Source organism: Gossypium hirsutum, chromosome A07, assembly GCF_007990345.1.
Source record: "Gossypium hirsutum isolate 1008001.06 chromosome A07, Gossypium_hirsutum_v2.1, whole genome shotgun sequence".
Lineage (NCBI taxonomy): Eukaryota > Viridiplantae > Streptophyta > Magnoliopsida > Malvales > Malvaceae > Gossypium > Gossypium hirsutum.
Window position 1 is genome coordinate 3,506,394 of NC_053430.1, and position 15,047 is coordinate 3,521,440.

The 15,047-nt window shown below is 32.7% G+C and overlaps 3 protein-coding genes across 5 annotated transcripts; all 3 read left to right on the top strand.

The window, feature by feature from the left end:
• The first annotated feature begins 1,778 nt into the window (after positions 1-1,778).
• On the top strand, positions 1,779-5,676 carry LOC107918952 (phospholipase D alpha 1). Its single transcript, XM_041117213.1, has 4 exons — positions 1,779-1,921; positions 2,807-2,875; positions 2,974-4,834; positions 4,926-5,676. The coding sequence occupies exons 1-4, from the start codon at positions 1,835-1,837 to the stop codon at positions 5,390-5,392; spliced, it is 2,484 nt and encodes an 827-aa protein (XP_040973147.1). The 5' UTR covers positions 1,779-1,834; the 3' UTR covers positions 5,393-5,676.
• Positions 5,677-7,246: 1,570 nt separating this feature from the next.
• LOC107918564 (EIN3-binding F-box protein 1) lies at positions 7,247-9,918 on the top strand. 2 transcript variants are annotated; one of them, XM_016848149.2, is made up of 2 exons: positions 7,247-7,456; positions 7,676-9,918. In XM_016848149.2, exon 2 carries the CDS (start codon positions 7,716-7,718, stop codon positions 9,558-9,560), a length of 1,845 nt encoding a protein of 614 aa, XP_016703638.1. In that variant the 5' UTR covers positions 7,247-7,456; positions 7,676-7,715; the 3' UTR covers positions 9,561-9,918. The 2 variants fall into 2 exon arrangements, with proteins under 2 accessions (XP_016703638.1, XP_016703639.1); XM_016848150.2 differs by having other exon boundaries at positions 7,257-7,453; positions 7,676-9,872.
• Positions 9,919-11,475: 1,557 nt separating this feature from the next.
• Positions 11,476-12,735, top strand: LOC107919659 (uncharacterized). 2 transcript variants are annotated; one of them, XM_016849072.2, is made up of 3 exons: positions 11,481-12,106; positions 12,224-12,396; positions 12,493-12,735. In XM_016849072.2, exons 1-3 carry the CDS (start codon positions 11,681-11,683, stop codon positions 12,548-12,550), a joined length of 657 nt encoding a protein of 218 aa, XP_016704561.1. In that variant the 5' UTR covers positions 11,481-11,680; the 3' UTR covers positions 12,551-12,735. The 2 variants fall into 2 exon arrangements, with proteins under 2 accessions (XP_040973148.1, XP_016704561.1); XM_041117214.1 differs by having other exon boundaries at positions 11,476-12,106; positions 12,224-12,735.
• The last annotated feature ends 2,312 nt before the right edge of the window (positions 12,736-15,047 follow it).

A 15,047-nucleotide genomic window follows, 5' to 3' on the forward strand; every position in this document is an offset into this window, starting at 1 on the left:
TAGTGAAATTTATAGCCTAATAAAGGGCAAATGATATCCTCTCATTGGTATTACATAATAGATGAAAAGTAATGAGGTCACAAGTCATTTCTCTAAGATGAATAATTTAAGTACTATTTGTTAGTAATTGACTTTTCATGAAAGAAAATATAATGATTACCATGAGATAAATTAGGATCATATGGGGAGAACATATTTTATTCCAAATAGATTAATGATATCTTATAAGGGTAACACGCATATGACAAGATCATTGGACGAGCACTTGGTGTAGTAGCTTTCGTAATGGTATAAAATGCAGAAAGCTCAATCATAATACTTTAGTGGAATGACTCCATGACTAAATAATATTGTAATTAATAGACGAAGAGTTGGAACTTAATTAAAAATTATTTAAGCCCTAATTATATATGTCCAATTGATCCTCCGCTAGATCTGTACTACCTTGAAAGTTTGCATTAATCGATGATATGAAAATGTAAAATGACGAACTAGAGAAATAAATTGCATGTACGTATCACTATATGCTGTAAATGTATTTTCTTGCTATGAATATAGATGACTTAGTAATTAAATTAACTTCTTCAAATTATTATTTAATTAAATTTTAATTAAATAATTGAAATTCGAAGTAAAAATTAAATTAATGAAGTCATCATAGTTTCATAATAGCAAGTTAATTAAATGGACTAAATGAAATTAAGCACCCTAAATATTGAGTAATCACCTAGATAGTATACCCTTCTTTCTTCAAGCAAAATGGAAAAAGCAATGGGGGTTTTGTTTGTTATTTCTTCAAGGAATGGGGTTTCATTGTTATTATTTTCTAGCACCATGCTGCGGCCTGCAATTGTTTTTGGAGAAATTGGGAGAAGATGTCGAGGGGTGTAACGTATTTTTTAATTAGGATGTATTTTATTAGATTTAAAGGATTTAGAGGTTATTGGATTAATGAGTTTAGTGGGTATATATTTATTATATATTATAAAATTAAATATATTTTAAATAATTAAAAAATAAAATAATATAAAATGATTTTTCGATCAGTTTAATTTTGAAAGTCAAAAATTAAAAATTAATTGATCAAATCATCTAAATCGATACTCCAATCGACAAAACCAACTAAAACAATTAATTTTTTTTAATTTTGAATCGATTTTTACTCACCGTTACTTAATTTGATATCTATCCGTTAAAGTTACCGGTTCAAAAGTTATATCTCTTTATTTTCTAAAAGGACACTTTTTCATTCTCTTTTGTGCAATGCAAGCCTAATAATCTTTCACATTAAAAAAAAAAGTAAAAATAAAAATAAAAACCTTTGTTGATTCGAATATCCGAATTCTAACACAGCTGTCATACAGTCCTACGTAATTTATATTAATCTTTGAAACATACATTTTTAGGATTTGTAAAAGCTAATGAAATAAATAATATACATGTCCAATGTCGATTAAGTGTACTGCCTTAGATTCCAAGCGAGAACCATAGCTTTTCTCCAATCAAGCAAAGGATGACTTACCCAAAATTTGATTCTAATCTATAATTAATTATTATTACTGTTTTACCTAGTTAAGCTGGCCACTTCCTCCATGCCAAAGTTGCATGGAACGAAGGCAGGAACTTTAAACTTATTCTAACTTCCAAACTCCCCTTGCGTGTAAATCTTTCTCTATGCATTCAACAAGAAACATTTCTTATGGAGAAAACCCACTTTTTTGTTAACTATAAATATGTTTGGTACCATCTTTTTTCTTCTCCCAACATTGTCTCCAAGTAACTTTTCGTTAGAGTCGTAAGCAATATCATAAAGAGTTATATTTGCAGGTCAAGAATGGAGCAACATTTGCTGCATGGCACACTTAATGTGACCATATATGAGATTGATAGACTAAAGATCTGGGGAGGATTGCTCAGCAAGGTAAATGATTACGACCTTTTTAAGTATGGTCACTATTGCATACATATACATTGATATCTCTGCGTTTGCTCACAACATAACTTTTTCATTGCATGCATTTAAATGGTGAGAATTCCATGAGGCTATGCAATTAAAAACAATTCTCTTACCACCAAAAATCAAATCAATAAGCATTAATCTTTGATATATTTGGAATCTGTTATACAAACCAAGGCATAAAAGATACTTACGTAGATACATATATGAATTCTCTTATAGCACCTCTTTTTTCCATTGTCATGTCTCCAACTTTGCTTTATCTCCTTTTTCCCATATTATTGTGATTGTTACGTATTTAGTATAACTAGAGACATGGGGAAACAAAGCCATTAGCTCTTTCAGTCTCATAACCAAATTCATTGGAGTATTTCTCATTTTTTATTCATGTTTTTGAGTAAACAAAGTTAAGTCCACCCATTGATTTAGTTCGATTCATCTGATTTTATTGATTTTTATACCTAAATTAATTTATAATTCTTATATTTTAAATTTAAGATTTTATTTATAATTTGGCTTCTGAATTATATCGAAATTTTTCATTTTAATACTTAATTTTTGTCTCATTTTTTGATATATTAACTTTAATTTTGGTTGTGGTTCAAATGTATATATGAAATTTTAATTTTGATTAAACCATGCTCATTTCAAGAAATAAATACATCAAGTTATTTTTATATAGGAGAAATACAATTATATGTATATGCAATAAATAAACATAAAATGATGTTATATTAATAATTGTGTTAATAATTTGTGAAAATTGAAAAAAATAAAAATTTCTATATAAAAATAATTTGTGAACATAATTTGTGTTAATGATGTTTTTGTATTTGTTGGATTTTGAAGGATGTTGGACTAGTGGAGAAAGGGAAAATATTACTAGCCCAGCTTAAGAGACTCGTGCTATGCCAATCAGTACCTATCCTATACAATCTCAACCTTTATATATATTTTTTGAGTTATGAAACTTTGTTGATCTTTTTCCCTCTTAATATCTCCGAATTGTGTTGCAGATCACTGATTCAAAAATATATGCAACAGTTGATCTAGATAAGGCAAGGGTGGCAAGGACCAGAATGGTAAAAAATGAAGGCCAAGCATCTCGATGGAACGAGAGTTTCCGCATCTATTGTGGACACTTAATCTCACACATCATCTTCACAGTCAAATATGTTAACCCTATTGGTGCAACACTCATTGGCAGAGCTTACGTTCCAGTTCAAGATATCATTAATGGGAACATAGTGGACCGGTGGGTTAACATCTTGGACCAAAACCATGCTCCCATTCATGGAGATTCGAAGATCCATGTTCACCTCCAGTTCTTCAATGTCACCCAGGATCCTCATTGGTCTCGAGGGATCAAAAACCGAGATTTTAGTGGAGTTCCCTACACTTTCTTTGCTCAACGACAAGGCTGCAAAGTTACACTTTACAAAGATGCCCATACTGAAGATGATTTCCAACCGGTGTTTTTGGCTGGAGGTGAGCGCTATCAGGTTCATAGATGCTGGGAAGACATCTTTGATGCAATATACAATGCCAAACATTTTATATATATAACCGGGTGGTCTGTATACACCAAGATAACCTTGATACGGGACCCGAGACGGCCGAAGCCTGGTGGCGACCTAACACTCGGAGAGCTTCTCAAAGAAAAGGCTAATCAAGGTGTGACGGTTCTTATGCTTGTTTGGAATGATAGAACTTCGGTTAAGGAGCTGAAGAAGGATGGTTTAATGGCAACTCATGATGAAGAAACCGCTAATGTCTTCAAGGGTACTAATGTGCATTGTGTTTTATGTCCTCGGAAACCTGATGCTGATGTAAGTATTGTTCAGGAAAGTGATATAGATACCATGTTTACTCACCATCAGAAGACGGTGGTCGTCGACGGCGAATTGCCAAGCGAAAGGTCCGGAAAGCGGACGGTAGTTAGTTTTGTCGGCGGCATTGATCTTTGCGACGGAAGATACGATACACAAGAGCATCCCCTGTTTAGTACTCTAGGGACGGTCCATCATGACGATTTCCATCAGCCGAATTTTGCTGGTTCTTCGATCAAGAAGGGTGGTCCGAGGGAACCTTGGCATGATATCCATTGCAAGCTAGAAGGTCCAGTTGCTTGGGACGTGTTGTACAATTTCGAGCAGCGATGGCAAAAGCAAGGTGGGCACGATATCCTGATCCCGCGAACCAAGCTCGATGAAATGGTGATTCGACCGTCGCCATTGACATCATGGAACGACCCTGAAACATGGAACGTTCAGATATTCAGATCCATTGATGGTGGGGCAGCTGCTGGATTCCCTCAAGAACCGAACGAAGCCGCCAAAATGGGTCTCGTAAGCGGAAAAAACGTAACCATTGATCGAAGCATCCAAGATGCTTATATCAATGCTATCCGAAGGGCGAAGAATTTCATTTATATTGAGAATCAGTATTTCTTGGGAAGCTCATTTGCCTGGAAATCACAAGGTATCAAGGTGGAGGACATTGGTGCTTTGCATCTCATACCAAAGGAGCTTTCACTGAAAATTGTGAGCAAAATTGAAGCTGGAGAAAGGTTCACTGTCTACATAGTGATCCCAATGTGGCCTGAAGGTATACCTGAGAGTGAATCCGTTCAAGCAATTTTAGATTGGCAAAGGAGAACAATGGAAATGATGTACACTGATATTACTGAAGCTCTTAAAAAAAAGGGACTGAATGCAAATCCCAGGGACTATTTGACATTTTTCTGCCTTGGAAACAAGGAGACCACAAAATCTAGAGAATATGTACCTCCTGAGAAACCGGATCCTAATTCAGATTACGCTAGAGCTCAGCAGTCGCGACGTTTCATGATCTACGTTCACGCGAAGATGATGATTGGTAACGCCATGAATCATGCTAATCATTAATGTAAAATAAAGCTTTAGCTTACCATTAAACTCGTAGTTGTGTTCAATTTTTGTTGTTGCAGTGGATGATGAATACATCATAATTGGATCAGCCAACATCAACCAGAGATCAATGGATGGTGGGAGAGACACTGAGATTGCCATGGGAGCATTTCAACCGTTTCATATAGCAACCGATCGCCAACGAGCCAAGGGTCAAATCTATGGTTTCCGAATGGCATTGTGGCTGGAGCACCTTGGACTTCCAAGACCAAACACCATTTTCGAGTATCCAGAGAGTCTACAATGTGTTCAGACAGTCAATTCCTTAGCGGAGGAGCTATGGAATGAGTATTCAAGCGATGCAGTGGTTCAAGATCTGCCTGGTCACCTGCTTCGATATCCAATCGAAATCAGCGACACCGGTGCCATTACGACGTTGCCGAACATGGATTTTTTCCCGGACACGAAAGCTCGTATCCTAGGCACCAAATCCAAATCTATCCCTGGCATCAAATCTGATTACGTTCTTACTCTCTTAACCACCTAGCTGGTTTCATACATGAACTTGTAATAATGAAAATAATTGTTAATCAACAATGTAATGCATACTGTTCCTGAGAAAGGCCATGCATCCCTTGCAAAACCTTTCCAAATAAAAATTTAAAACTGTTATTACCCTATTGTTGAATCCAAAATTCAACTGTTGTTGCATTTCTAATAATTTGGTGTCTACAACTATGCTGTAACATTAAAACTCTTATGCAAAACTTAATAAACCAAAATTTGTCATATTAGATCATCAAGAATAAAAATTTTAAATTCGGAAGCATATTTGAATCCATTTATATCCTAAAATTTTTAAATCTTTTGATTTTGATATTTCAGATTAATACACAATTATTTTAGAGAAGACAAGACTATGATGAGAGAAAAATAAAATAAAAATAAAGTAAAATAACACACAGAATTTTACATGGAAACCCTTTCAGGAAAAAACCACGGACAGAGGAGAAAAAAATTCACTATGTCGAAAAATTGAATCAATACAAGAGGAATAAACTATGTCTATTTATAGGCTTGTAAAGCCGTATTCTAGTAGGATTGAAACAACTTATCCTAATCAATATAAAATAGATGGAGTTTAATAAGATTTAAAAAACCTTATTCTAAAATAAAATAAAAAAGTCTAGTTCTATATGGATTTTACTTTTATTTTATTTTCTATATTATTTTATTTAAATAAGAATTCGGGTCACTTAATTCTAACAGATGAGATGTCGAAAAAGTTATAAATGTGTAATTTGAGACCATAACCTTAATATAGAGAAAGATTGCATGAAACATGGATATTATCCATTTTCAATAGTTTAATGCTACGAAAAGAAAAATTGGCTGTTAGGACGTTTTTTATCACTATAACTAAGGCTTTATATTTCTATTTACAAAATTCAAATTCACTTTCTTATTTAATTTTATTTTCGATTAATATAATTGTTTATTTTTGCTATCTCACTTATTTAATTTCTAAATATTTTAAACTCTCCTAATTTTTTTTATTTATTTATTTTTTAGCAAGTTCGTTTTGAGTCGTGGGCACAACCATTATCATGACAGAAATCATGTTTTACAAAAAAAAAAACGAAATTAGATAACAATAATCAATCATTATGAATTCGACTCTACTACTTTTTACTATTGTTTAGAGTTATTTTATCGTAAAATTTTTTATTTGGTGGTTTCATCACTCCTCTAAATATCAAATTTCAAATATTGTTTTAACTTACGTAATAATAATAGATAGATAGAAAGATAGCAAGAAATCGATTTACACATGCACTCTACTCTTTTCTCAAATAGATGAACCAAAGGGAGAAAATAGTAAAAACACTTTAATCACTTAAAGTTTCAGATTTTAATCAATTTATTAATAAATCTTTTCTAGAAAATATAAATTTATTTTCACAAGTTTCAGCAAAGGAAAATCTTCAAGAAAACATAATATCATGTTTGGATATAATTTTAATATATAATCTTTAAACATTAATTTTAATTTTTAATCAGCTTATCATTAATTAAAAATTAATTATTAAATTTTTTAAAAAATAAAAATTTTATTTATTAAAATAATTACATATATTTAACTCATATTTTATTTAATAACTAAAGTCTAATAAAATTTAAACAAAACAAAGTTAAGTTAATATTTTATGATAATAAATAAAAGTATGTAATTCTTTTTTATTATATATATGTAATGTCTATATTATGTATAATATATATGATGATTATAATTAATGATTTTTTGATAAAATTATTACAATTAATTTTAATATTTTACCAACCGATCATAAGATTATCGATAATGCTAATAATAATAGTAATAAACCCGAGAAAAGGCGGTAAGCATAATTGAAATGGTGGGACAGGATTAAGGTACATTGCATCTTCTCCTCTCCTCATAAAGCTAACCCTTGTTCATTGCCATCCATCTTTCATATCCTTCCCCCCAGTTTTCTAGCTTCAATCTCTTTCATGTTTTCAAGCTACATATGGTGACGTTTAAACCTTCTTCTTTGTTGGGTTTCTCTTCTTTTTTCTCTCTTTGGAGGTGGTAAGCTGTTCATATTTGCAAGTTTCCATCATTGCCTTATGAGTATATATTGTTTTTTCAGCTGTTTTCCAATCTGGATATCTATGATTTGTTGAACTTGGTTTATAGATGAGATAATTCAGTTATATGCAGTTTTTATTATACAGACAAATCTTAGATTTCTGAGATTATATTTGAAGCAACTTGTGTTACTGATTTTTTATTAATATTGCAAAATAGCACGTAGGAGGCGCTTCTCATTTTGTTCCTTCAACATCATATGGATGTCTATTTTCCTCTTAGCAAGAGGTCTCGCAACAGTGCCTCTGGAGAGAGGTTTGAGCAGAAGAAACCATCAATTGAGGTTCTCCCTGATGAATGCTTATTTGAAATCTTCAGATGGTTACGTGGTGGCCGAGAGAGGAGTTCCTGCGCTTGTGTTTCCAAGCGTTGGCTTATACTTGTAAGCAACATCTGCAAATATGAAATCCGTGACAACAACATCACCCAAGCTTTGAATCCCAAGGATGAGAGTACTAATAAGAAGGGTGGAAGTGTTTCTGAGGTTGAACATAATGATGTTGACAGTGACGGATACTTCACAAGGAGTTTGGAAGGGAAGAAAGCAACAGACGGTGGACTTGCTGCTATTGCCATCGGAACTGCTAGTCGTGGAGGATTAGGCAAGCTTTTTATTCGAGGTAGCAATTCCTGGAATAGAGTAACTACTGTTGGCCTCAGGGCCATTTCCTGTGGATGCCCTTCTTTAAGAGTTCTTTCCTTGTGGAACTTGTCTTCTATTGGAGATGAAGGTCTGTGTGAGATTGCCAATGGGTGTCACCGGCTAGTAACGCTTGACCTTTGCCACTGTCCTGCAGTTACTGACAAGTCTTTGCTCGCCATTGCGAAGGGCTGTCCTAAATTGAATGATCTGACCATAGAGAGTTGTGCCAACGTTGGAAATGAAGGTCTCCTAGCTTTAGCAAGCTGCTGTCCCAATTTAAAATCTGTTTCAATCAAAAACTGCCCCCTTGTTGGAGATCAAGGAGTTGCAAGCTTGTTGTCTTCAGCCTCATATTCCCTCACAAAATTAAAGCTACAGGCCTTGAATATCACTGATGAGATGTTTTCTGTTATTGGACACTATGGCAAGTCAGTGACAGACCTTTCTCTCACTAGCCTCCCAAATGTGAGTGACAACGGCTTCTGGATAATGGGTAATAGCAAAGGACTACAAAAATTGAAGTCTTTCACAATTGCATCCTGCCTTGGTTTGACAGATCGGGGACTTGAAGCTGTTGGAAAGGGTTGTGTGAATTTGAAGCAGTTCTACCTCTTTAAATGTGATTTGTTGTCGGATAAGGGGTTGGTATCTTTTGCCAAAGTAGCTGGTTCACTAGAAAGCTTGCAGCTGGAGGACTGTCACAGAATTACCCAAATTGGGCTCTTTTGTTCTCTTCTCAACTGCAGTGCAAAGTTGAAAGTTATTTCTCTTGTGAACTGCTTAGGTGTTGTGGACCTAACCACAGGATTGCCTCCTGTGTCCCCTTGTGAATCCCTTCAATCACTTTCCATCCGTAACTGCCCTGGTTTTAGTAATTCTAGCTTGGCTGTGTTGGGGAAGTTGTGCCCTCAACTGCAGCATGTGGAGTTGAGAAGGCTTCATGGAATAACAGATGCAGGGTTTCTCCAATTGCTTGAGAGTTGTAATGCTGGTCTTGTTAAGGTTAACCTAAAAGATTGTATAAATTTGAGTGACAAAGCTGTTTGTAGGTTGACAAATTTGCACAGGTGGACTCTGGAAACGCTGAATCTTGACGGTTGTAAGATCAGTGATGCTAGTTTGTTTGCAATTGCAGAGAACTGTCGGTTACTCGGTGATCTTGATGTCTCCAAGTGTGCTATCACTGATTCTGGAATTGCAGCTCTGGCTCATTCTGATCTGATCAATGTGCAGATCCTCTCTGTGTCTGGATGCTCTATGGTCCCGGACAAGAGCTTGCCGTCACTCAGAAATTTGGGTAAGACCCTCTTGGGTTTAAACCTACAGCAATGCAAGGCAATCAGCCGCAGTGCAATTGACCTGCTTGTGCAACAGTTATGGAGATGTAATATCCTTTTCTGAATTAATGGATAATAGATCCCTTCCTTTTGAGCAGCAGCTTGTTTGATTTTTGGGTTCATCAGCTATAAGTCCGGTGGTTAGGTACATAACAGCAATTTGTTTTCCTCTATGGTGGATTGAAAGTCTCGAGTCATCGTAGTTTTGGTTGCTTTGCTTTCGGCAGTTCATCAAGGAGCTTTCAGAGGCGTTGGTCATGACTAAGTTTTGCTTGTTGAATTTTGCCTTCAACTGTAGTCTTTAACCAGTCAGCGATGTAATGAAAATTTTAAAGCAGCCGTCAACTATTTAAATAAAAATTTTAACATTAAAATTAAAAATAATTAAGTAATAAAATATATATTTTTTAAGTTTCAATTACTAAAATAATTTTTTAAATTAACTAAAAATCAAATCATTATAGATCAAGTGCAATAACACATAACTTTTCCTTAAATTTTTATGATAATAAACTAAACACAACAATTAAATAATTAACACATAATTTAAACACAACATAAGATAAATAATTACAAAACAACGTACAAAATACAACAAACACAATATGAATTAATTGATTATGTCCAAAATAAATAAATTATTAATGTATAAATATATTTATAACTAAATATTCTGAACATATATAAAAATTAACACAAATAGTTTCTCTTTCTCTTTCCTCACCCTAATGCCCAAGGCCATACATCTGTAGTCAACCAATGTATACTCTTTTTATATATCCTTATGGATTGCCTTCCGATGGATCTGTGCTGTTTGTGACGTTCATGAGAACAAAAAATGTTAGGTCTATTGTGCACGGAATTCATAAACAATTTTTTAAGGGTGGATTTTGATAAATGGTGGAGTGCAGTGTGACGAGTGTAATTTATCTTTTATTTTAGGGTGGGTTTAAATAGGCGGTGCGTTTATATACAGTACGCGTAAAAACAACAGTAACGGTAAGATTAAATACTGAAGCAATACTATAGCATAAAACAAAAAGTAAATTAAATTTACCGTATTGTACTATCCATCCAAACTCATATTATATCTGTTGAGCTCTTAATATTTACGTGTACCAAGTAATATATAAAATCATATATATCAAATTAGCCTTTTCTTTCACGTAGGAAAGTGTCCATGCAAACCCCTCCCTCCAAAATCCAAGAAGCACATCCTGCCATAATTAATTAAAGCATCTACAGGTCAAAAATAGATAATCCCTGCATTCTTTTTCTCCTTTACAAAGGAACTATGTTGCAATTAACCAAAACCAATTTGTTTGTTGTCGAATAGCATTCTGAAAACCTGCTGCTAATGAGTATCTACACATATGTCCTCAACTTTTGCAATTAGACCCGGTGCCTTCTGCCTGAGTTTTAGAATGTTCACATCATCACATCTGCCTATGCTTTTTCTTCTTTGTCACGACAAAATGAAAATTAAAAAAAAAAGCATATGCTTTACATAGCATCTTTTGGTCTTCCAACTTAATTCAATTTTCATCTTTTTTATCTTTAAATTTGTATTTTTTATCAAATTATTCTAAAATAGATGGAAAATTTAACATTTTTTGGATGACATGTAAACATTTAATTAATTTTTAAAAATAGTTCTTAAATTTTTTTTAAATCTTTTAAATTTTTAAAAATTTTAATTAAATGCTGACATGTCATCTACATAACAATTCACATGTATGTCTATATAAATAAATAGCTAAAAAAGACAATTAAATAAATAGCTAAAATAGTTTTTTTTTAAGTTGAAGGTCTAAATAAGTAATTATACCTATATAAAAATTCGGACCGTCCTCCATACGACAAAAGTAGTGGTAGTTTACATGGAAGACAAGTGGCATAAAAACACGAGCCAAAAGTCAATGGTTTAGACTCTTCTCCGCCGTTTTTACAGTTTTGCCTGTTTTTCCATTTCTCTTTTTTTTTCCTGCCTTCCAATCTTACCATGGAATATGCCTATATCAGACTTCACACAATCTTTAGTTCATGCATTTCCCTGTCTGTCTCCTCTCCTCAAACTTGAACAGAAAAGCACACATCTTTCTTTTTTGCTGTACTTTCATTCTCTGAAACACTCCCTGGAAAAGGGTTCCCAGAGACACAAACACCTTCAAAACAAGCCAAGAAATGCTTCTACGAAGCTCATCCACACCTATCCTCAAAACGTATATACCTCAGAGTTCGCCGGCGGTTGACTCCGGTCACCGGATCCCATCAATACCCATTTCTCTGACGTCCTCCCCCATCAACAAAATCCAACGAGCATCGTCGGATGGGAACATGAGGCAGATTGTTATTTCCAATAGGCAAAAGCTACCTACAAGTTCAATGGGGTCTCCCAATACAGTCAAAGAAGAAATTTTTACTTTCCCACCATTCTCCCTTCTTGGTGACGTTGATGATGGTGGTGATGACAATGGAGGCGGCGGAGTAGATAGGTTCGGAGATTGGGGTCAAGGGAAACAAAGATTGGATGAGTATCACCGGACGATGATCAAAACTTACCCTGGAGAGACTCTTCTTCTCACAAACTACGCTAAATTCTTAAAAGAGGTAATCAAATCAGACCCAGAAAATGAAACAACAAAAAGAATCTAAACCCTTTTTCTTTTTTCTTTTTTCTGTTCATTTGCTTGTTTAATTCCTTTCTCTTATTTTGGATTTGATTAGGTACAAGGTGATTTTCTGAAAGCTGAAGAATATTGCGGGAAAGCAATTATTGTGAAACCAGACGATGGGGAAATTCTTTCATTGTATGGAGATTTAATATGGATTAACCATGGCGATGAAGCTCTTGCTCAATCTTATTTTGATCGAGCTGTTAAGGCTTCTCCAAATAATTGGTATCATAATTTCAAGCCCCTTCAATACAAAATTCTTGATTTGGTCCTTGAATCATCTCTTGGTTTTTAATGGATCCTTGTGATTGTGAATGGCAGCTATGTCCTTGCATCATATGCTCGATATCTATGGGCTGCTGAGAAAGACGATGATTAAGAATGAAGGAAAGAAAAGACTGAACATCGAATATCAAATGGTTCTTAAGCTTACACACAGAGCGATTTTCTTTTATTCGGCAACTGCTTGATTGATTAACCTTGCGTAAAAGAGTTTGTTTTTGTATATTAGAATGTCATGTAATGGCAAACAACTTTCATTGAAATGAAGTTGGATTGATATTAGCTCTTGGATTACATTATTTTATGTTATAGACATGTTATACCCTCTACTGTAAAGTCTTCAATTTTTTATTTTTTATTATAGATTTTAATATTTATCAATAATTTATATAAGTTTTTTTTTAAATATCAATTATTTTTCATCATATTACTAAATTTATATTTAAATATTTAATTTAAAATTATTGTTTAAAAAATTTGGTGTAAAATAGAGGTTATGATAAATATACATTTAAAAATAATTAGAATTTAATCGTAGTTATAATAACTACATATTTAAAAATAATTATTAGTTAAAAAAGTTTGTGATAATTTTAAAATAGAGTTATTACTTGAACGGATATATAAGCATACTAATTATCACTTAATTACTATCAAAATTAATTATCTTAATTACTTACTGTTTTGAAGAATGTTATTTTGTATTAATTATATAAAATAGAACTATATTACATCTTGAATATGTTAAAAATACTTTAACTATTATTTAAAAATTTTCTATTGTAATATTTAAATTGATAAATTAATATATTTTAATTATATTTAATAATTCAAATAAAATCACGTTATTCAATTAAATGCGTACAATTACATGCAATACAAGTAACATTAGAAGTTAGTTTGTTGAAACTTAATTCCTAAAATATGTTGTCTTTTTCTAGAGTTTCATAGACATGTCTTAGGCACAAAATTTTTTATGCCCTTTTGAATCAGAGTAATTATTATAAAATGATTACAACATCTCGACATTCACAAATGTAGAGTATCAGAGGAAATATTTGAAAATTAAATGGCTAAAAATTTGTAACGACTGTGAGTAATACATAACATTGAACTCGACTTTTATGGTGAAAAATTGATAACGTAGTCTAATTTATTAATTTAAACCAACATGGCGAATTGAAGTTTGGCACCTAACTTCTAAGAAAACCCCAGCTAAAACCCTAAGATGGAAACCTAAAAATAGGTGATCATATATGATTTTTTTTCACCGAACAATCAAAATTGCTAGTGTGTTATGTTCTTCCTTTTTAACCTTAAATAGCTAAGAACCTTAAATGGCTGCCAACCTGTTCAGATATGAAGGAGTACATATTTCTTGGCAAGTAACGACATTGCAGTATTCTTCGTGGTAATATGAGTTTAGATATATCTAATGGAAGAATTACTCACCAATTAAAGGATATTGATTTTTATCATGCGAACTAAATTGGAAATATCACTTTTGTCCTAACATTTTGTATCTGCTTTGATTGAACAATGGAGGCTAGATATCTATATGTTTCATCTCTTTTATGGCAAAGCGACAATAGCGCTAAAATATGTAGCATTGCTGACAAGACTCCTAATACACAAGCGTCTTATAACGGGAAACATTGAATTTAATCTATAAAAGGTCTTTGTTCAAGCATTCGAAATAAAAGCAGCCTAGAAGTTAAGTGACCAAAATGAAAGTGTAAACATGATACGGCGTGTACAATTAACCGCTATCAGAGATATAACGATTGAGTGACTAAAATGAAAGTACCCTAAAAGTTGGGTAACGAAATTGCAAAGACTTCATTTTACGTGAACAAATTGAAGGCACCCTAAAAGTTGGGTGACCCAACTAAGTAGTTTAGCCAAAAATAATATTAATGTATTTTAACATTTTCCAATATTTTTTATTATTAATAAGTATTTGAGTAAAAAATTAATAATAATATTTTTATAATAATTTGATCAAATCCATTATATGAATACATTAAGGAAAAAACATGCATATTAATTTAAGATTGTGAAGATGTAAAATTCGTAAATTTTTTCTCATTATATTGTAGATATAAATTCAAATATATTCATATATTATATATATAACTTAAATTTATTTTAAAACTAATTTTTAAATTAATAGTTTAATTTATATGAATGCCAATTTTTTCAATAGCCCTTAGATTTTCTATTTTTAATATGAAAAGATTTTTTTGTTAGAGTAGCATTTCATATTTCTTTTTTATGAGAAAATTGTAGAATGAACTAATTTAAAAATTGATTTGAGAGCAGATGATGACATTAGTGATTACGCTCATTTTACACACAGTCACTTAATTCTACAAGCTGCATTGGAATATTTTCTCTCTGCTTTCGGAATTAAATCTCACCAATTAAAGAAATCACTTTCCCAGATTATATTTCAAGAAAAATAAAATAATTTTTCTCCCTAATATCGAAAGCACACTTCAATCAATTAAATTCCCATACCGCATCTAAAGAATCAACAACACCTAGACCCACTTAAACCAGAAACAAATCCAAACCTATAAAGGACATAACTC

Excerpts from the sequence above, each read along its gene's own strand:
- LOC107918564 (XM_016848149.2), top strand. The coding sequence starts at position 7,716 with ATGGATGTCTATTTTCCTCTTAGCAAGAGGTCTCGCAACAGTGCCTCT.
- LOC107919659 (XM_041117214.1), top strand. The coding sequence starts at position 11,681 with ATGCTTCTACGAAGCTCATCCACACCTATCCTCAAAACGTATATACCT. Across the intron at positions 12,107-12,223 it reads ACGCTAAATTCTTAAAAGAG|GTACAAGGTGATTTTCTGAA; the intron begins GTAATCAAATCA and ends GGATTTGATTAG.
- LOC107918952 (XM_041117213.1), top strand. The coding sequence starts at position 1,835 with ATGGAGCAACATTTGCTGCATGGCACACTTAATGTGACCATATATGAG. Across the intron at positions 1,922-2,806 it reads GGGGAGGATTGCTCAGCAAG|GATGTTGGACTAGTGGAGAA; the intron begins GTAAATGATTAC and ends TGGATTTTGAAG. Across the intron at positions 4,835-4,925 it reads TCACGCGAAGATGATGATTG|TGGATGATGAATACATCATA; the intron begins GTAACGCCATGA and ends TTGTTGTTGCAG.